The sequence below is a fragment of the Rana temporaria genome, chromosome 1, assembly GCF_905171775.1.
Source record: "Rana temporaria chromosome 1, aRanTem1.1, whole genome shotgun sequence".
NCBI classification, from domain to species: domain Eukaryota; kingdom Metazoa; phylum Chordata; class Amphibia; order Anura; family Ranidae; genus Rana; species Rana temporaria.
This window is the reverse complement of record NC_053489.1, coordinates 301,745,660-301,763,966: the sequence shown is the minus strand read 5'-3', so window position 1 is coordinate 301,763,966 and position 18,307 is coordinate 301,745,660. Positions and strand designations below refer to the sequence as shown.

General features: G+C 44.9%; 1 protein-coding gene across 8 annotated transcripts in view; it reads left to right on the top strand.

Annotated features, from left to right (window-relative positions):
• MPDZ (multiple PDZ domain crumbs cell polarity complex component) overlaps positions 1–18,307 on the top strand; it is a 257,792-nt gene that overhangs the window by 133,931 nt on the left and 105,554 nt on the right. For all 8 annotated transcript variants that reach the window (XM_040358412.1, XM_040358432.1, XM_040358424.1 and 5 more), the window contains 3 exons: positions 7,189–7,293; positions 11,731–11,823; positions 11,955–12,132. In XM_040358412.1, the coding sequence (XP_040214346.1) occupies positions 7,189–7,293; positions 11,731–11,823; positions 11,955–12,132 (376 nt within the window). The remainder of the gene's footprint in view (positions 1–7,188; positions 7,294–11,730; positions 11,824–11,954; positions 12,133–18,307) is intronic.

The window sequence follows — 18,307 nt, the reverse complement described above, 5'->3', positions numbered from 1 at the left end:
TCTGACTCCTACTCATTGGATGTCAGTCAAAAAACCCAGGTGCCAGGCAGTGGATCAAATTCATTTTAGCTGTGATATCGTCATGTTTACTGGCTAATTCCCAAAGCACTTGTGTTGGTAGCCACCAGCTGTGATGCTTGATTAAGGTGCTGGTGGGCTTCATGGTATTTTTATCTCCCTTGATTCAATTTAGCACATAATATGAAATCAAATGGAAATTACGTGTATTCTTCTGTCAGAGCAGTGCTCTTCAGGTCTTTATTAGAAAGAACATATTATTGACAATTTGTAACTCATTCCTTTCCATGAAAATCCTATTAAACATCCTTTTTTTCCGAGAAATATAATGGTTCTTTACGGAGGCAGACGGCAAAATCTACACAACAGCATAGTCTAGAAATATCTCATTATGCAGACTAGTTCATTGGTCATTTACATTTTATTCTAATCTATAGATGAGAAGCATCACATGTTATTTCTAAAATGCTCATAACAAAAAAGGTGTTTAGACTTACTGTTGTCTTATTTAAATTAGGTTTTTAGTACTACCGTGGCATTATCGGAGAACAGCAGTCTACTGTACCGGTAGTCTAAACATTTATTAGCTGGCAAAGCCTTCTCTGTGCACCTCGCTGATTTCATTTTGATTACAGGTGCATTGATTTGCCCAAGTTATTGGCTAATGCCGAGTACCTCATATACGTTTTATTTTTTTTATTTAACCCAGCAGGCTGAAAAAAATAAAAAAATAAATTACAGATCGCCATACTAACACATCCGATGATTCGCCGATCTCCCGCTGAGCTTTTGTGTTCTGACAGGGGACTGTCAATAGCTGTGAGAGCTGATCAGGTGCTGGTTTTCCAGCATGCTCTTTCTTCTGTTGGACAAGGAGTTGTACACATGGGCCAAAAAAGTCAGCTGTTTTTTTTTTTCCCCTGAACCAACCATTTTCAGACAATTTTCGGCCAGTGTGTAACCACCAATTCCCACAGATCTATCCAAATGAGGTTACCCATACATGCCACATTGGGCAGTAGAATGACAGTGGCAAGGAAAAAAAACATAAATTGGGTAAATTTAGGCCCAATAACAAAGTGAAGCTTTTACTGTAAAAAATGGAATGCAGGCTCCCTTTAAACACATCCCGTTGGGAAAAAAAATACATAAAATTATATTGGCAGGGTCCTGAAAGTTATAGTTATAATTATGTTGATACTCAGGAATACATTTTGTTCTGAGTCACTAAACCAAAAGCAGTTAGGCCCCGTACACACGTCCGAGAAACTCGACGGGCATCGTTTTGCTTGTCGAGTTCCTTGTGAAGCCGCCGAGGATCTCAGCGAGCCAAGTTTCCCCATTGACTAACGAGGAAATAGAGAACATGTTCTCTATTTGGCTCGACAAGTTCCTCGTCGGTTTCCTCGGCCAAAAGTGTACACACGACCGGTTTCCTCAGCAGAATACGGCTCCCATCGAGTTTCTGGCTGCCGAGAAACTCGGTCGTGTGTACGGGGCCTTACAGGTAAAATCGGGGTAAAGTTAGCTGTTACAGCAGTCATGTGATCGCAAGCACCAGATCGCAAGCATGCATCAAGAGCTGCCTTTAACAGCTTAGTTACTATAGGTAACTAAGGTACGCAGTGAGAATGCCCTCAGCAACAAAAAAAAAGCTGTTCCCCCCATGAACGCATATGTGCAGTGGCTCTGTGTAAGGCTGGATTCACACCTATGCAGTTTTAGTGTTTTTTGCATTTTGCAGATTTGCACTACAGAACGTGTTCCATAGGAAACCATGTTAAATGGACTGTAGTGCAAATCGGCAAAAAGCACTCAAAATGCATAGGTGTGAATCCAGCTTTACGCCCTGGTTCACACTGGTGCGTTTTGACATGCGATTTGGCATGTCAAAACGGCGGTATTTGCCGCAAATTGACGGCAATGGCACCGTCCTAATTGGTGCGACACCGCATCTGCGGAGCTGCACCGATTTCAAAAAGTAGTTTCTGTACTAGTTTTTGCGATTTCGGCCCACGATTTACATTGACATCTGTGCAGAAACCTGCACAGATGTCTCTATAATCGCGGCCGAAATCGGGACTGCCAGCGGGAGTAAAATTGTGCGTGTTCAGCTGAACTCGCACAGATTCACTCCCGCAGCCCAGTGTGAACCTGGGCTAAAGCCCACTCACCAAGGCACTGTATATATTGCTGGTGGGTACTAGTTAGTTGTTTTTTATTAATATCATAATTGCTATTATTTAAAAAAAAAATACAATTTTTTTTTCATACAGCCCTGTTTGGGAGGGGGGCTTTGGTGAAACATCAGAGATCTAAACAGACTTTTGAGTCAGAGAAACGGATTGGAGGGCACAGATCCCGAATCCCTTTCTCTGCACTCACTGAATGAACGAACAGGGAGAGCTCTGTACAGAGCCATTCTATTCATTCACAAACTGAAGCATAGTAAACACTCCCTGGAAATTATAATGTGTGGTTCAGGCAGACTTTTTTAAGTGTCTCTCATGTATTCTAAAAGTGGTGAAGAATGTGCCAATTTCATATACCTGTCTAGAACTTATACTTGAATTTGGCTCATACTGCACCACTTTTGCAAAATCTGTCTGAGCCAGTTTTTATGCCAAAAGAGCAAGTAGTTCCACTTTTATATGACTCAATGTAAAGGTAGCACATTCAATGTGACACGATGTAAAAGTGCCACATTTCAGATCCATCTGAGTTGCTGTTATAACCACAAGTGTCACAAAAATGCTTCATGAAGTTGACAACAACAAGAGGGATTAACAGCAAAAAAGTGGAGAAGCAGCTATATTGAATTCACCCAGTGTTTACTATTCTTCAGTTATGAATGAACACAGTGAGTGATCAGTACCGATCATTTAGGGGGGAAAATAGCCTGTAACTATGATATGTTTACTGCCCCTCACAGGTTTTTTTTGTTTTTGTTTTTTTATGTCAGTATCCCATTGAGGAGATTTCCCTTCACTTATGTTTATCTAGATTTAACTGGAACAATGTGAGAGAAATCTCCTCTTAACCACTTAAGGACCCCTTCACGCCGATATATGTCGGCAGAATGGCACGGCTGGGCACAAGCACGTACCTTTATGTCCTCTTTAAGTGCCCAGCCGTGGGGTCATGCTCGTGATCCGGTCCGAAGCTCCGTGACCACACCCGCGGGACCCGTGGACCCGATCGCCGCCGGCGTACCGCAATCAGGCACAGGAGCTGAAGAACGAGGAGAGGTGTGTGTAAACACACCTTCCCCGTTCATTGTGGCAATGTCAGTGATCGTCTGTTCCCTGATATAGGGAAAGACAATCACTGACATCACACGTCCAGCCCCGCCTCCTACAGTTAGAAACACACATGAGGTCAAACTTAACCCCTACAGCGCCCCCTAGTGGTTAACTCCTAAACTGCAATTGTCATTTTCACAATACACAGTGCATTTTTATAGCACTTTTCGCTGTGATAATGACAATGGTCCCAAAAATGTGTCAAAATTGTCCGATGTGTTCGCCATAATGTCGCAGTCACGAAAAAAATCGCTGATCACTGCTATTAGTAGTAAAAAAAATATATTAATAAAAATGAAATAAAACTATCCCCTATTTTGTAAACGCTATACATTTTGCGCAAACCAAACGATAAACGCTTATTGTGATTTTTTTACCAAAAATAGGTAGAATAATACGTATCGGCCTAAACTGGGGGGAAAAAATGTTTTTTTTATATATTTTTGGGGGATATTTATTATAGCAAAAAGTAAAAAATATTGAATTTTTTTCAAAATTGTCGCTCTATTTTTGTTTATAGCGCAAAAAATAAAAACCGCAGAGGTGATCAAATACCACCAAAAGAAAGCTCTATTTGTGGGGAAAAAAGGATGCCAATTTTGTTTGGGAGCCACGTCGCACGACCGCGCAATTGTCAGTTAAAGTGATGCAGTGCCGAATCGCAAAAAGGGGAAAGGTCCTTAACTTGCATAATGGTCCAGGTCTTAAGTGGTTAAAGAAAGATTACAAGTATGGATTTTTTTTTTCACATACTGTAGTTACATTGGTCCAGCTTGGACCAATGTAACTATGCATATATCTCACCTGTGGGATCCCTCTAGAAAATCAAAATCACTGTAGTTGACACCACTACTTCAGTGATCTCCACTTGCTTCCTTGTGCCGTACCCTGCCACATTGTGGACACAGGAGGTTGCCTGATTAGCAAGAGCGACATTCAGAGATCACTTCGGTGGTAATGTCACACTCTTTACCTAGTCCAATCAGGGAATGCTTTGCACTCATGGAGAAAATGCAAAGCATTCTCTGAAGCCTCGTACACACGGCCGAGGAACTCGACGTGCCAAACACATCGAGTTCCTCGGCCAGTTCAGCCCTGAAGCCGCCGAGGAGCTCGGCGGGACGAGAGCTCCCATAGAACAACGAGGAAATAGAGAACATGTTCTCTATTTCCTCGTCGAGCTCCTCGTCGGCTTCCTCGGCCGAAAGTGTACACACGACCAGTTTCCTCGGCAGAATTCAGCCAGAAACTCGGTCGGAAGCTGAATTCTGCCGAGGAAACTGGTCGTGTGTACGGGGCCTAAATTGTGCCTGTGCCCAGCAGCCAACTTTTTGTTCTGAATGCAGCAGGGAAAACGCTCACCCCGGGACCCGTAAGCAAGTTGAGATAAGAGTAGTGGTGTCTGCTACAGTGTTCCCACAGATATGGTATATACATAGTCCAAGGTGGACCAATGTTACTATGTAAAAATTGCCATATCTGGAATTCATCTTTAAACGTTTATTATGAGAACAAATCTCCCCTTTGAAAGATTTCCCCTTTATCTTCATTCTGGTAGCAACTCAAAATTTTGCATTTACAGTACCTTTACTTTCACTTTTGGTTACGTTAGTAATCATGACAATTAAATAGAACAAATCTTTAGGATTGACCATTAATGTCCCAACAAATGTGCTATTGTAAAGCTACAGTAGTCAAAGTGTCTGAAAGCAGTTGGATTTTTTCATTTTACAAACATTAAAGTGGTAGTAAACTGTTTACTACCACTTTTACCTACAGGTAAACCTATGATAAGGCTTACCTGTAGGTATAAAGAATATCTCCTAAACCTGTACGGTTTAGGAGATATTCCCCTCGCAATGCGTCGCTGATTGCAACGGCGCATGCGCAGCAGGGATCCTTGGCTAAAGGCCCGGCAGCCGCCGGACCTTGCCGGAAAGGAAGTCTCCCACGCGCATGTGCGGGAGTGACGACTTCGCCGCTCCAGCCAATCACAGCGCTGGAGCGGCGATACCCGGAAGACACGCGAGGCAAGATGACATCTCGCTCGGCGTGGACCAGGTAAGTTCTCCACACCTCGTTCCAAGGTAAGTATTTCATAATGAGCTAGTATGCGGTTCATACTAGCTCATTATGCCTTTTGCCTTTCAGGTGTAAAAAAAAAAAGAAAACTTGTTGCGGTTATACAGCCGCTTTAAGTCTTCCTTTATACAGGTGGTAAAAACAGATGGTTGATCCACTTTTCTACTTCCCACCTAAAGCTGACCATACACTTAGTGTTTTTTTTTTTAGTTCAGCCAGCAGAAACAGATCCTTCCATCCATGCAAATGAGTGACAACTGCTGCAATGCCTGGACAGTGATGTCATATATATGCCTTGTACACACGATCGGATTTTTCGACGGGAATTGTGTGATGGCAGGGTTTTGTCGGAGAATCCGAACGTTTATATGCTCTATCGGACAATTGTCGGAATTTCGACAACAAATGTGGGATAGCCTACTTAAAAATTTTCCGACTACAAATGTGTGATGTGGGATTATCCGATCGTGTGTACAGAAGTCTGTCGGAAAGAAGCAATGCTCACCATAAGACTACATTAGCAGAAGTTGACCAAATGTGGTGTTAAAGAACAGAAAAACCATGTTGTTTCTGTTTGTTAGCCGACAAAGTTTTGATATTTTTATGCAGAACAAGTTCATGGCCAACGACCTTCGAACAAAATTCCACAGCTTTGTCCGATGGAAATCCGATCGCTTGTACGAGGCAATAGACTTACTATAGGACTTCTGTTGTCCACTGTCGTTCCCCTGTCCTGAAGCCAGCGCTGGGAGCTAATCCAGTGATTGGACCAGAGCTCCCTTAGATTAGGTAGGTATAGACATCTTGGGCCAGATTCAGGTAGAGCGGCGTATGTTTAATCGGGCGTAGCGCAGCTCATATGCGCTACGCCGATGTAAAATAGAGAGGCAAGTACAGTATTCACAAAGCACTTGCTCCCTAAGTTACGTCGGCGTAGCGTAAATGGACCGGCGTAAGCCCGCCTAATTCAAAGTAGCAAGGCAGTGGGCGTGTAGTATTATAATAAAGTGTGACCCCATGTGAATGCATGGCCGAACGAACGGCGCATGCTCAGAATCACGTCGCAAATACTCCCTAAGATACGACGGCTCAATGCGTACGACGTGAACCTAACTTACGCCCAGCCCCATTCACGTACGACTTGTGTAAACGACGGAAAATCTGACGGCACTTCCGACGTTCATATCCTAAACGACTTAGACCAGCTTTTTGGTGGTTTAACTTTACGCCAAAATTCAGGCGTATCTCATTTAAAGAATCAGCGCATAAATACGACGGCGCACATTTGGACTTACGACGGCGTATCAGTAGATACGTCGGCGTAAGTCTTTGTGAATCCGGGCCCTTATCTTTGCAGGGTAGTTAGTATAGGGCTTAGAATAGGGAGGGAGACAGGTTTAGGCTTAGACTTACACTTTTGGCTCAGGCCCTTTGCACACATTGTTGATGTTACTTATAGATAGCTGAAAATAGCAAAAATTAAACGGTAACATATACTTTGCATTGTCATATAGAAATACGGTCTCCTGTCTTTAGTTTTTGGGTTTATAAGATACATGTATCCAGGTAACACTGAACTGTGAGAACCAAATACATTTAAAATTCAAAGCTCCCTATAACATTTGTGGGTAAGTTGATTTGGTAAGGCATTTGTTTACTTTTTATTGTCATCCCCTCATGTATAAATGTGTACATCTGTGAATTCATTTAATTTATCTTGTTGATTTACACAATACAACCATTTTCTTCTCCAGTGTTTTCACTAATAGTGTGCGTTTTTTTGTAGCATTACATATGTTCCAAGTGAGAGTTTTGAAGAATATCGATCAAGTATTGGCCAACTTAGTGAAGGAACACTATCGTTTGAACCTTTGCCTGTACAGAACAATAGGTGAGAAGGGATGATTATAACAAAATATTTTATCAAGCCAAAATAGAACATCCTAATAATAAAAAGTATCTTATGAAAAAAAAACGGAAGCTGCTGTTATCAAGAACGATACAATAGGCCATTGACTTGGCGAAACAAGGCAATCGGTGACAAGGCAATCTAGCTTTTTTAAAGTAGAGTTTTGCACAAAAATTACCGCAATTAAAAGTACAAATCCCATTATGAAAGATGTGGCTGACAGCTCTTGAACTATTCGTATTTCCACTGAAAGCTTTGTCATTTTCAGCTTGGCCCATAACCCTACCCCTTTGTAAGACAACACCGCTTAACCATACATTCTGTGCTGAGGCTAGGTAGAGCCATGGGCTGGATTTTCTATGTTTTTGTGCATGCTAGGATCCCTTTGCCGGCGTAGTTTTCATCACAAGTGCTTTGTGAATCAGGCACTTGCGATGAAAACTTGCGGCGGTGTAACGTATCTACGATACGTTACGCCGCCGCACTTCTACCTGAATCTGGCCCATAGAACTTAATTTTTTCGGCTCATCATAGTCTTTTACGTCACCTCGTTCTTGGCAGTCAAAAGTCCACCGGACTTTTGTGTGACCTTGGGCCTGAGTCCCAAAAAAGCTGCCTAACTTAACTTTCAGCAGTTAAGTTACACTGACTTAAAATCTCTACCTAAGTGCCCGATCTTCAAAGCACTTACCTAGAAATTTCAGGCCGTGTAACTTAAGTGCCGCCGTCGCAAGGCGGTCCTCCTCTCCGGGGGGCGTTTAAAATTTAAATGAGGCGCGCTCCCGCGCCGGCCGTACTGCGCATGCGTGTGACGTAATTTTCCCGACGTGCAGCGCGCGAACTTAATTGACGCCGGGCGGCTTTGTGGATTGCGATGGGACACTAAAGTTGCGACGGGTGAAAAAAAATATACGCGCCGGGAAAACAAATAATTATAAAAAAAAATGACAGCATCGCTCAGCATGCATTCCTGAGAGGGAGAACTCCATGCCAATTTTCAAAGAAAAAACCGGCATGGGTTCCCCCCCCCAGGAGCATACCAGGCCCTTAGGTCTGGTATGGGTTGTAAGGAGACCCCCCCACGCCGAAAAATCGACGTAGGGGGTCCCCCTACAATCCATACCAGACCCGTATCCAAAGCACGCTACCCGGCCGACCAGGAAGGGAGTGGGGACGAGCGAGCGCCCCCCCCCTCCTGAGCCGTGCCAGGCCGCATGCCCTCAACATGGGGGGGTTGGGTGCTCTGGGGCAGGGGGGCGCACTGCGGGCCCCCCCACCCCAGAGCACCCTGTCCCCATGTTGATGAGGACAGGACCTCTTCCCGACAACCCTTGCCGTTGGTTGTCGGGGTCTGCGGGCGGGGGCTTATCGGAATCTGGGAGTCCCCTCAAATAAGGGGGCCCCCCACCCTAAGTGAATGGATATGGGGTACATCGTACCCCTACCCATTCACCTGGAGGCAAAAAGTAATAGTTAGTAAACACACAACACAAGGGTTTTTAAAATAATTTATTATTCTGCTCCGGAGGCCCCCCTGTCTTCTTTATTAGCTCTAATACCAGGGGGGGCTTCTTCTTCCGCTCTCCGGGGGTCTTCTTCCACTCTCCGGGGGGGTTTCTTCTTCCGCTCTCCGGGGGGGGCTTCTCCGCTCTCCGGGGGGGGCTTCTCCGCTCTCCGGGGGTCTTCTTCTATCTTCGCCGCTCTCCGCTGTTGACTCGGCGAACCCCGGTTCTTCTGCAGCTGTCCGGTGCCTTCTTCTTCAGCGCTGGCTGCCTGCGATCTTTGTGTGTTAGCTCAATTAGTAACAGGCAGCCAGCGCGGTCTTCTGTGACGTCAGGTTCTTCTTCTCCCCTCTTCCGATGTTGACTCGTCGCCTCTTGTCACTGTAATGATGGAAGCGCGCCTTGCATCCCATTTATATAGGCATCACCGTCCCATCATGCTCCGGTAGGTACCCACGTGGTGGGTGCACGTGGGTAGGCACCCACCACGTGGGTACCTGCCGGAGCATGATGGGACGGTGATGCCTATATAAATGGGATGCAAGGCATGCTTCCATCATTGCAGTGTCAAGAGGCGACGAGGCAACATCGGAAGAGGGGAGAAGAACAGAAGAGAAGACCCTGACGTCACAGAAGACCGCGCCGGCTGCCTGCTAGAAATTGAGCTTACACACAAAGATAGCAGGCAGCCAGCGCTGAAGAAGAAGGCACCGGACAGCTGCAGAAGAACCGGGGTTCGCCGAGTCAACAGCGGAGAGCGGCGAAGATAGAAGAAGACCCCCAGAGAGTGGAGAAGCCCCCCCCGGAGAGTGGAGAAGCCCCCCCCCCGGGGGGCGGAAGAAGAAACCCCCCCGGAGAGTGGAAGAAGACCCCCGGAGAGCGGAAGAAGAAGCCCCCCCTGGTATTAGAGCTAATAAAGAAGACAGGGGGGGCCTCCGGAGCAGAATAATAAATTATTTTAAAAACCCTTGTGTTGTGTGTTTACTAACTTTTACTTTTTGCCTCCAGGTGAATGGGTAGGGGTACGATGTACCCCATATCCATTCACTTAGGGTGGGGGGCCGGTATCTGGGGGCCCCCTTATTTGAGGGGACTCCCAGATTCCGATAAGCCCCCGCCCGCAGACCCCGACAACCAACGGCAAGGGTTGTCGGGAAGAGGTCCTGTCCTCATCAACATGGGGACAGGGTGCTCTGGGGTGGGGGGGCCCGCAGTGCGCCCCCCTGCCCCAGAGCACCCAACCCCCCCATGTTGAGGGCATGCGGCCTGGCACGGCTCAGGAGGGGGGGGGGGCGCTCGCTCGTCCCCACTCCCTTCCTGGCCGGCCGGGTAGCGTGCTTTGGATACGGGTCTGGTATGGATTGTAGGGGGACCCCCTACGTCGATTTTTCGGCGTAGGGGGGGTCTCCTTACAACCCATACCAGACCTAAGGGCCTGGTATGCTCCTGGGGGGGGGAACCCATGCCGGTTTTGAATTTAAAAATTGCCGTGGAGTTCTCCCTCAGGAATGCATACCAAATGCCGTCGCTTGAATGGGCCTTTACAAGGTGTGACTAACTTTACACATTGTAAAACCAGCCCTAGTTTTGCGCAAGCAAAATCGGAACTTACGCAGAAATCACAATGCTGAAATGCTTTGAGAATCTGCTTAAGTCCTCATTTGCATACTCAAAGCTGCATTTCCATGAGAAATGCCCCCAGCGGCGGATGCGGTACTGCATCCTAAGATCTGACCGTGTAAGTGTCTTACACATGTCAGATTTTCTGCCTAACTTTGGAAAAAGCATTTTGAGGATCGTTTCCAAAGTTAGGCACAGACTGAACAGCAGTTAAGTCTGCGTATCTCTTTTGGGAATCAGGCCCCTTGTGTATGCAAGGCAGGCTTCAGCGGAATTCCGTCGTGAAAACCATCCGTTTTTTTTTTCGACGGGAAAACCGGTCGTGTGTACGAGGCAATAGAGAGAGAAAAAAATGTTAGGTTCTACATTTTTATCCATCTGGCTGTCTCTGTCCCATTTAGAAAGAACCTTGAGGTGAAGGCTCCCCAGCAGACCCACACAGCAATTTACACTTGAAGCATTCTTTGTAAAACAGGAAAGTAAAAAAAAAATATTAGGTTGCCTTATAAGTTCAGGAAGAGTTGAAAAAAAAAGAAGAAAATATTGATTGAATTTGAAGGACATAAATCTCTCTATATCCTATCTAATGCCGGCTGTAGACGGAGCAATTTTCTTTCCTACAACCATGGGTTGCAGGAAAGAAAACCGCTCGATTCCCCCATCAACGGCATCCAGTGTTGATAGAGGAATCCCTCCTGCAGAGCCTTTGTGTTCTCCCAGCGGGGGAAGCCATCCCTGCCAGGAGAACACAGTGATTATTGCTAGCGGCTATAACAGCCACTAGCAATAATCGCATGTAAAATCCGATCGGCTGGTTGTACCCAGGTTGATAGACCAATCAACTTGGGTGCATTTAGCATGCCCATACATGGTTCGAATCTCGACCGGTTTCTGCTAAACTTGCCAAGGTTCTAAAAGTCTATTGCCAGCTTTACTATATTATAAAGGAGACTAAAAACAACCTGTAGTTTAAATTAAACTATTTTACTTTAAGTAAAGACCTTAAAGCAATTCAATTACGTGCAGGGAGGAGAACATGGCAGTGCTCCGGAAGCATGAGGTTACCCTGACATACTGAGTGACACAGATATTATAGGGCTCTGTGGGTGATGTAGAAAATGAATGAAAGTTCATAAAGGCACATTTTTGCGCCTTCTTTTAGTTTCTCTGCTGAATTTGGATTGTTTTTCTGCAATTTATATTTGATAGCTTTCATTTGCATCATAGCAGTAGAACTTAAAAATAAAGCACCTTTGATTGTAAACAAAAATGAAAGCAGCTTGTGATTTTTTCCCAGTGATGCTCCAGAGCTACCTGAGCGTGAGGAAGGGGAAGGGGAAGAAAGTGAACTGGAACATGCAGCATTCAGCAACTGGAATACCCCAAGAAGGTTTACACTGCTATTTGTCCTCACTGTATACTGTGAAAATCCCTAAATACAAAGTCTTGGTTTTGTCTACAACATGAGGGCTGAACGTGTATAATCCAAAGCATTTCTTTTTTCTCTCTTTATCCTCACAGGGTAGAGCTTTGGAGGGAGCCTGGTAAATCTCTGGGGATCAGCATTGTCGGTGGCAGAGGCATGGGAAGCCGATTAAGCAATGGGGAAGTGATGAGAGGAATCTTCATCAAACACATTCTAGAGGACAGTCCTGCAGGCAAAAATGGAACTCTGAAAACTGGAGATAGGATTGTAGAGGTACCATCTGGAAGACCATTGTAATGTGCAGGCATATGTAACCGTCATTGCTGAATGCCTTAGAACACAAAGTGTGTGGGTGTTAACCCTTCAAGTGCTGGTGTCAGGGAAAGAGCATGTCATCTTACTGTTCCATACTGCCAGTCTTAGTGGTACAGTTTACGCATTTGTTTTCAAAAGTGATTATGTAATATTGTTCTCTGAAATGTTCATACCAGCATTGGCAAATGCTTAAATGTTTATCATTATAAAGTGTCCTCACAGTTTTTTTTTTTTTATTCGAGTAGGTACCAGTGGTAAGAAAAAAAGCTTATAAGCACTTTTATTACTAGCTATAATGTGACACTGGAATAAAGTTTTGGCCATAGCAACCACTCAGATCTTCAAGCTGGCACTAGAAAGAACTTATAAACAAAAAAATTTGGTCATTGCGGCCAGCAAGCTTTCTTCCAACTATTTTTTGTTTCAGCTTTAAGGGCTACTACTAGGAGAATTATTTGCTTTTATATTGTATTCAGTCTATAAACACTATTCCCCTGACTTTTCTGTCAAGATTAACGGCTCAACTATTAACTTGTCCCCACATGCCAAGGTACTAGGTGTAATCCTGAACTATCCTTTTGGCCCCACGTCCAATCACTGTGCAAAGCTTGCTGCCTCAACCTCTGTAACATCTCCAAAATACACCCCCTCCTAATCAATGATGCTGCAAAGCTTCTTGTTCACTCTCTAATCATCTCTCATCTTGATTACTGCAACTCCCTCCTCATTGGCCTACCTTTACATAGACTATACCCACTTCAGTCCACCATGAATGCTGCTACCAGACACATTCACCTTACCAACCGTTCAGTGTCTGCTACTCCTCTCTGTCAATCCCTCCCCTTGCTTCCTCTCGCGCAACAAATTAAATTCAAAATGCTAACAACAACTTACAAAGCCATCCACAACTCTGGCTCCAGCTACATCACTGACCTAGGCTGGCCATACATTGTATAATTTTCCTTTAGATTTACCAAAACCATATGATATGAGGTCAAACCTAGATTTAATTTTCTATACAATCAGGCAGGCCCTTTTATCCACATTATTGAAGGTAAATCTAAAGGAAATATGAAAACTGTATAATATATAGCCAGCTCTAGTCTCAAAATAGCAACCAAAGTGTTTTATTCGTCCCTCTTAAGACCTCCTGCTTTCTAGCTGCCTTGACACCTCCCACTCATGCCTCTGGTACTTCTCCCAAGCCTCTCCCATTCCCTGGAACTCCTTACCCCAATCTGTCAATCTCCTACTTTTTCCACTTTTAGACAGTTCCTGAATACCCTTCTCTTCAGAGAGGCCTACTCTGCCCCCACCTAACAACTGTATATTTATTTTTTCTCTAACAGCTCATCCCCACAGCTATTACGTTCTGTATCTCTTGACACTACAGCCTATATTGTAAGCTCTAATGAGCAGGACCCTCTGAATCCTCCTGTATTGTAACTGTACTCTCTGCCCTTATGTTGTATAGCGCTGCATAAACTGTTGGCGCTATATAAATCCTGTATCATTATAATAATAATACAATAGTTACCAATATTAAAGTATGTCATATCGCACTAAGCATAATACAGCAATACCTCTCCTACACTTTTTAATTGCAATATTTATCCAAAAAGAATGTATTGCATTTACATAGATAAAGTGAGCAACATAGCGACTGTTCATAAATCCATACAGGAAGAATAGAATAAAATTATGAGCAAGAGAGCAGAGCCAAACCCTGATAAAAAGAGAGAAGGAGAAGAAGAACCTAACATTCTGGGGTTGTAGAGATCCCTTTTCTCATGAATCTCCTCCTCCTCAAAGTGGCACTTTAGTCAGAAAAATAAGCCGTGCTGGATCACAGGACTTTTTGAGTTCACACTGAAAGGAAAATGCAGGGAAAGTGGATGTACATTTCCATCAATTTTATGCGTGTTTTTACAATGCTGATCTGCATTTTAGCGATCTTCTAAAATGTAGGCCAACGCATAGACACTTAAAAAAAAAAATAGCTTTTTTTAAGTCTCCTGTTTACACTATAACGTTACGTTTTTTTTTATGTGACTATGGGCCTGATTTACTATGCTCTGTGCGCTGCGCTGGTTCATGCGTTAATTAGTACTCCGGGTGGAGGCTTAATTGGGCGCATGAACCAGCGTAGCAGCCGGCGCATTGAAACTAATATGTAAAGCCGCGCCAAACTCCCTATAGAAGTCTATGGGAGAAATCAAAAGTGTTCATTTTAAAGGCTAATCTGCAAGTTTTGTCCTAAAAAGTGTTTGGGGACCTCAGTCCTGCCCCAGGGAACATGTATCAATGCTTTTTTTATTTTTTAAAACGGCCGTTTTTTCGGGAGCAGTGAAATTAATAATTCTTAAAGTGAAACAATAAAAGTGAAATATTCCTTTAAATTTCGTACCTAGGGGGGGTGTAATGTCAGCATGTGAAATAGCGCATTTTTCCCGCACTTAGAACTCCCCCTGCACAAAGTGACATTCAGAAGGAAAAAAGTCATTTAAAAATTCACACGCGGCTATAATGAATTGTCGGCTCTGACAATTCTAAAGGGATTCATTCATAAAACAAACAAAAAAATGTGTAGGGGTTCCCCCAAATTAAATTACCAGGCCCTTCAGGTCTGGAATGGATATTAAGGGGAACCCCGCCGTAAAAACCAAAAAAAAAAAAGACGTGCGGTTCCCGGCAAATATCCATTCCAGACCCTTCAGGTCTGGTGTGGATTTTAAGGGGAACTCCACCCCAAATTGAAAAAAAAAATGGCGTGGAGTCCCCCTAAAAATCCACACCAGACCCTTATCCGAGCACGTTGACCTGGCCGGCCGCAGAAAAGAGGGGGGGACAGAGTGCGGCCCCCCCTCTCTCCTGAACCGCACCAGGCCACATGCCCTCAACATGGGGAGGATGTCCCCATGTTGATGGGGACAAGGGTCTCATCCCCACAACCCTTGTCCGGTGGTTGTGGGGGTATGCGGGCGGGAGGTTTATCAGAATCTGGAAGACCCCTTTAACAAAGGGGACCCCCAGATCCTGACCCCCCCCCTGTGTGAAATGGTAATGGGGTACATTGTACCTCTACCATTTCACCCCAAAAAAAATGTCAAAGTGTTAAAAATGACAGTAGCCGGTTTTTGACACATCTTTTAATAAAATCTTCTTTTCTTCTTTCCTTCGGGTTTCTTCCGCTGCTTCTTTCTTCTCGTCCACATCTTGCCCGACGTGTTCTTCTATCTTCTCCGTCCGTCCTTCAGCCTTCTGGTCCCGCATCTTGCCCGTTGTCTTGTCCTGTCTTCTTCTCCGTCCGCCTCCTCGTCCGCATCTTGGGTCTTCTGCGGTGTTCTTCTCGTCCCCGGACCCAGCGTTTGAATTTGATTTGGCCGCCGTTTTCCCGCTCCTGGGACCCGCCCCCCTCTGACGCCACAAGTAAACTCCTTAGAAGGTCATGTGCGTCAGAGGGGGGCGGGGTCGCAGAGCGTCACACAGCGGGGGAATTCAATTTCAATCGCGCCGCCCGGAGAAGAAGTTCCCGCCGTGTCACACTCATGTGACCCCGCCCCCCTCTGACGCCACAAGTAAACTCCTTAGAAGGTCATGTGCGTCAGAGGGGGGTGGGGTCGCAGAGCGTCACACAGCGGGGGAATTCAATTTCAATCGCGCCGCCCGGAGAAGAAGTTCCCGCCGTGTCACACTCATGTGACCCCGCCCCCCTCTGACGCACATGACCTTCTAAGGAGTTTACTTGTGGCGTCAGAGGGGGGCGGGTCCCAGGAGCGGGAAAACGGCGGCCAAATCAAATTCAAACGCTGGGTCCGGGGACGAGAAGGCTGGCGGACCGAGAAGAACACCGCAGAAGACCCAAGATGCGGACGAGGAGGCGGACGGAGAAGAAGACAGGACAAGACAACGGGCAAGATGCGGGACCAGAAGGCTGAAGGACGGACGGAGAAGATAGAAGAACACGTCGGGCAAGATGTGGACGAGAAGAAAGAAGCAGCGGAAGAAACCCGAAGGAAAGAAGAAAAGAAGATTTTATTAAAAGATTTGTCAAAAACCGGCTACTGTCATTTTTAACACTTTGACATTTTTTTGGGGGTGAAATGGTAGAGGTACAATGTACCCCATTACCATTTCACATAGGGGGGGGGCCAGGATCTGGGGGTCCCCTTTGTTAAAGGGGTCTTCCAGATTCTGATAAGCCCCCCGCCCGCATACCCCCACAACCACCGGGCAAGGGTTGTGGGGATGAGACCCTTGTCCCCATCAACATGGGGACATCCTCCCCATGTTGAGGGCATGTGGCCTGGTGCGGTTCAGGAGAGGGGGGGGGCCGCACTCTGTCCCCCCCTCTTTTCTGCGGCCGGCCAGGTCAACGTGCTCGGATAAGGGTCTGGTGTGGATTTTTAGGGGGACTCCACGCCATTTTTTTTTTCAATTTGGGGTGGAGTTCCCCTTAAAATCCACACCAGACCTGAAGGGTCTGGTATGGATATTTGGGGGGACCCCACGCCATTTTTTGGGGGTTTTTTTTACGGCGGGGTTCCCCTTAATATCCATTCCAGACCTGAAGGGCCTGGTAATTTAATTTGGAGGGACCCCCTTTTTTTTTTTTTTTTTTTTAATGAGCAATGACTCTATTCTTTATAGCCATGAGTACTTTAACCACTTGCCCACCGGGTTAATTCTGGCACTTCTCTCCTTCATGTGAAAATCACAATTTTTTGGCTAGAAAATTAATCAGAACCCCCAAACATTATATATTTTTTTTTAGCAGACATCCTAGGGAATAAAATGGCAGTCATTGCAATACTTTTTGTCACACCGTATTTGCGCAGCGGTCTTACAAGCGCACTTTTTTTGGATAAAAATCACTTTTTTGAATTAAAAAATAAGACAACAATACATTTTGCCCAATTTTTTTTATATATTGTGAAAGATAATGTTACGCCGAGTAAAATGATACCCAACATGTCACGCTTAAAAATTGCGCCCGCTCGTGGCATGGCATCAAACTTTTACCCTTTAAAAATCTCGATAGGCGACGTTTAAAAAATTCTACAGGTTGCATTTTTTGAGTTGCAGAGTAGGTCTAGGGCTAGAATTATTGCTCTCACTCTAACGATCGCGGCGATACCTCACTTGTGTGGTTTGAATACCGTTTTCATATGCGGGCGCTACTCGCGTATGCGTTTGCTTCTGTGCGCGAGCTCGTCGGGACGGGGCGCTTTAAACATTTTTTTTGGGGTTTTCTTATTTATTTTTATTTAGTTTTATAATGTTTTACACTGAAATAAAAAAAAAAAAAAAAAATGATCAGTTTTCTTCCTATTACAAGGAATGTAAACATCCCTTGTAATAGGACTAGTGTGTGACAGGTCCTCTTTATGGAGAGAGGCGGGGTCAATAAGGCTGGAAAGCATGGTATTGAAAAAAAAAATAAAAGTTCTCATGCTTTCAGCTGCAATCATGTTCGTTCACCACAGTGGTGTAGTGTATAGCACTTTGACCTAGCAGCAAAAGAGTCGTTGGTTCGAATCCCGCCCGTGACAGCATCTGCATGGAGTTTGCATGTTCTCCCTGTGCCTGCGTGGGTTTCCTCCCACAATATAAAAACACGCTGTAAATCGGTTCCGGTCTAAATAAGCCCTAATATGCAGTAGTATATTTAGGTTTGGTTCTGCCCTAGGCCTGACTACATATCTGCACCTCCTAATAGAAAAATGACCCACCCCTTCCTGTCAAGGTCACACCCTGTTTTTGTATAACCCCGCCCAGTAATTTTCAGGGGACCCACACACTAGTTCTGGGGGGGCACTGGATTCCCTTAACCACTTCCATACCAGGCACTTACGCACCTTCCCGCCAAGCCAATTTTCAGCTTTCAACACTGTCGCACTTTGAATGGCAATTGCGCGGTCATACAACACTGTACCCAAACAAAATTGGCGTCCTTTTTTCCCCACAAATAGAGCTTTCTTTTGTTGTTATTTGATCACCTCTGCGTTTTTTTTTTTTTGCGCAACAACTAAAAAAAGACTGCAAATTTTGAAACAAAAAGAAGTTTTTATTTTTTTAGGTTAATTTTTTTGTAAATAAGTTTTTCTCTTTCAATTACGGGCACTGATATGGC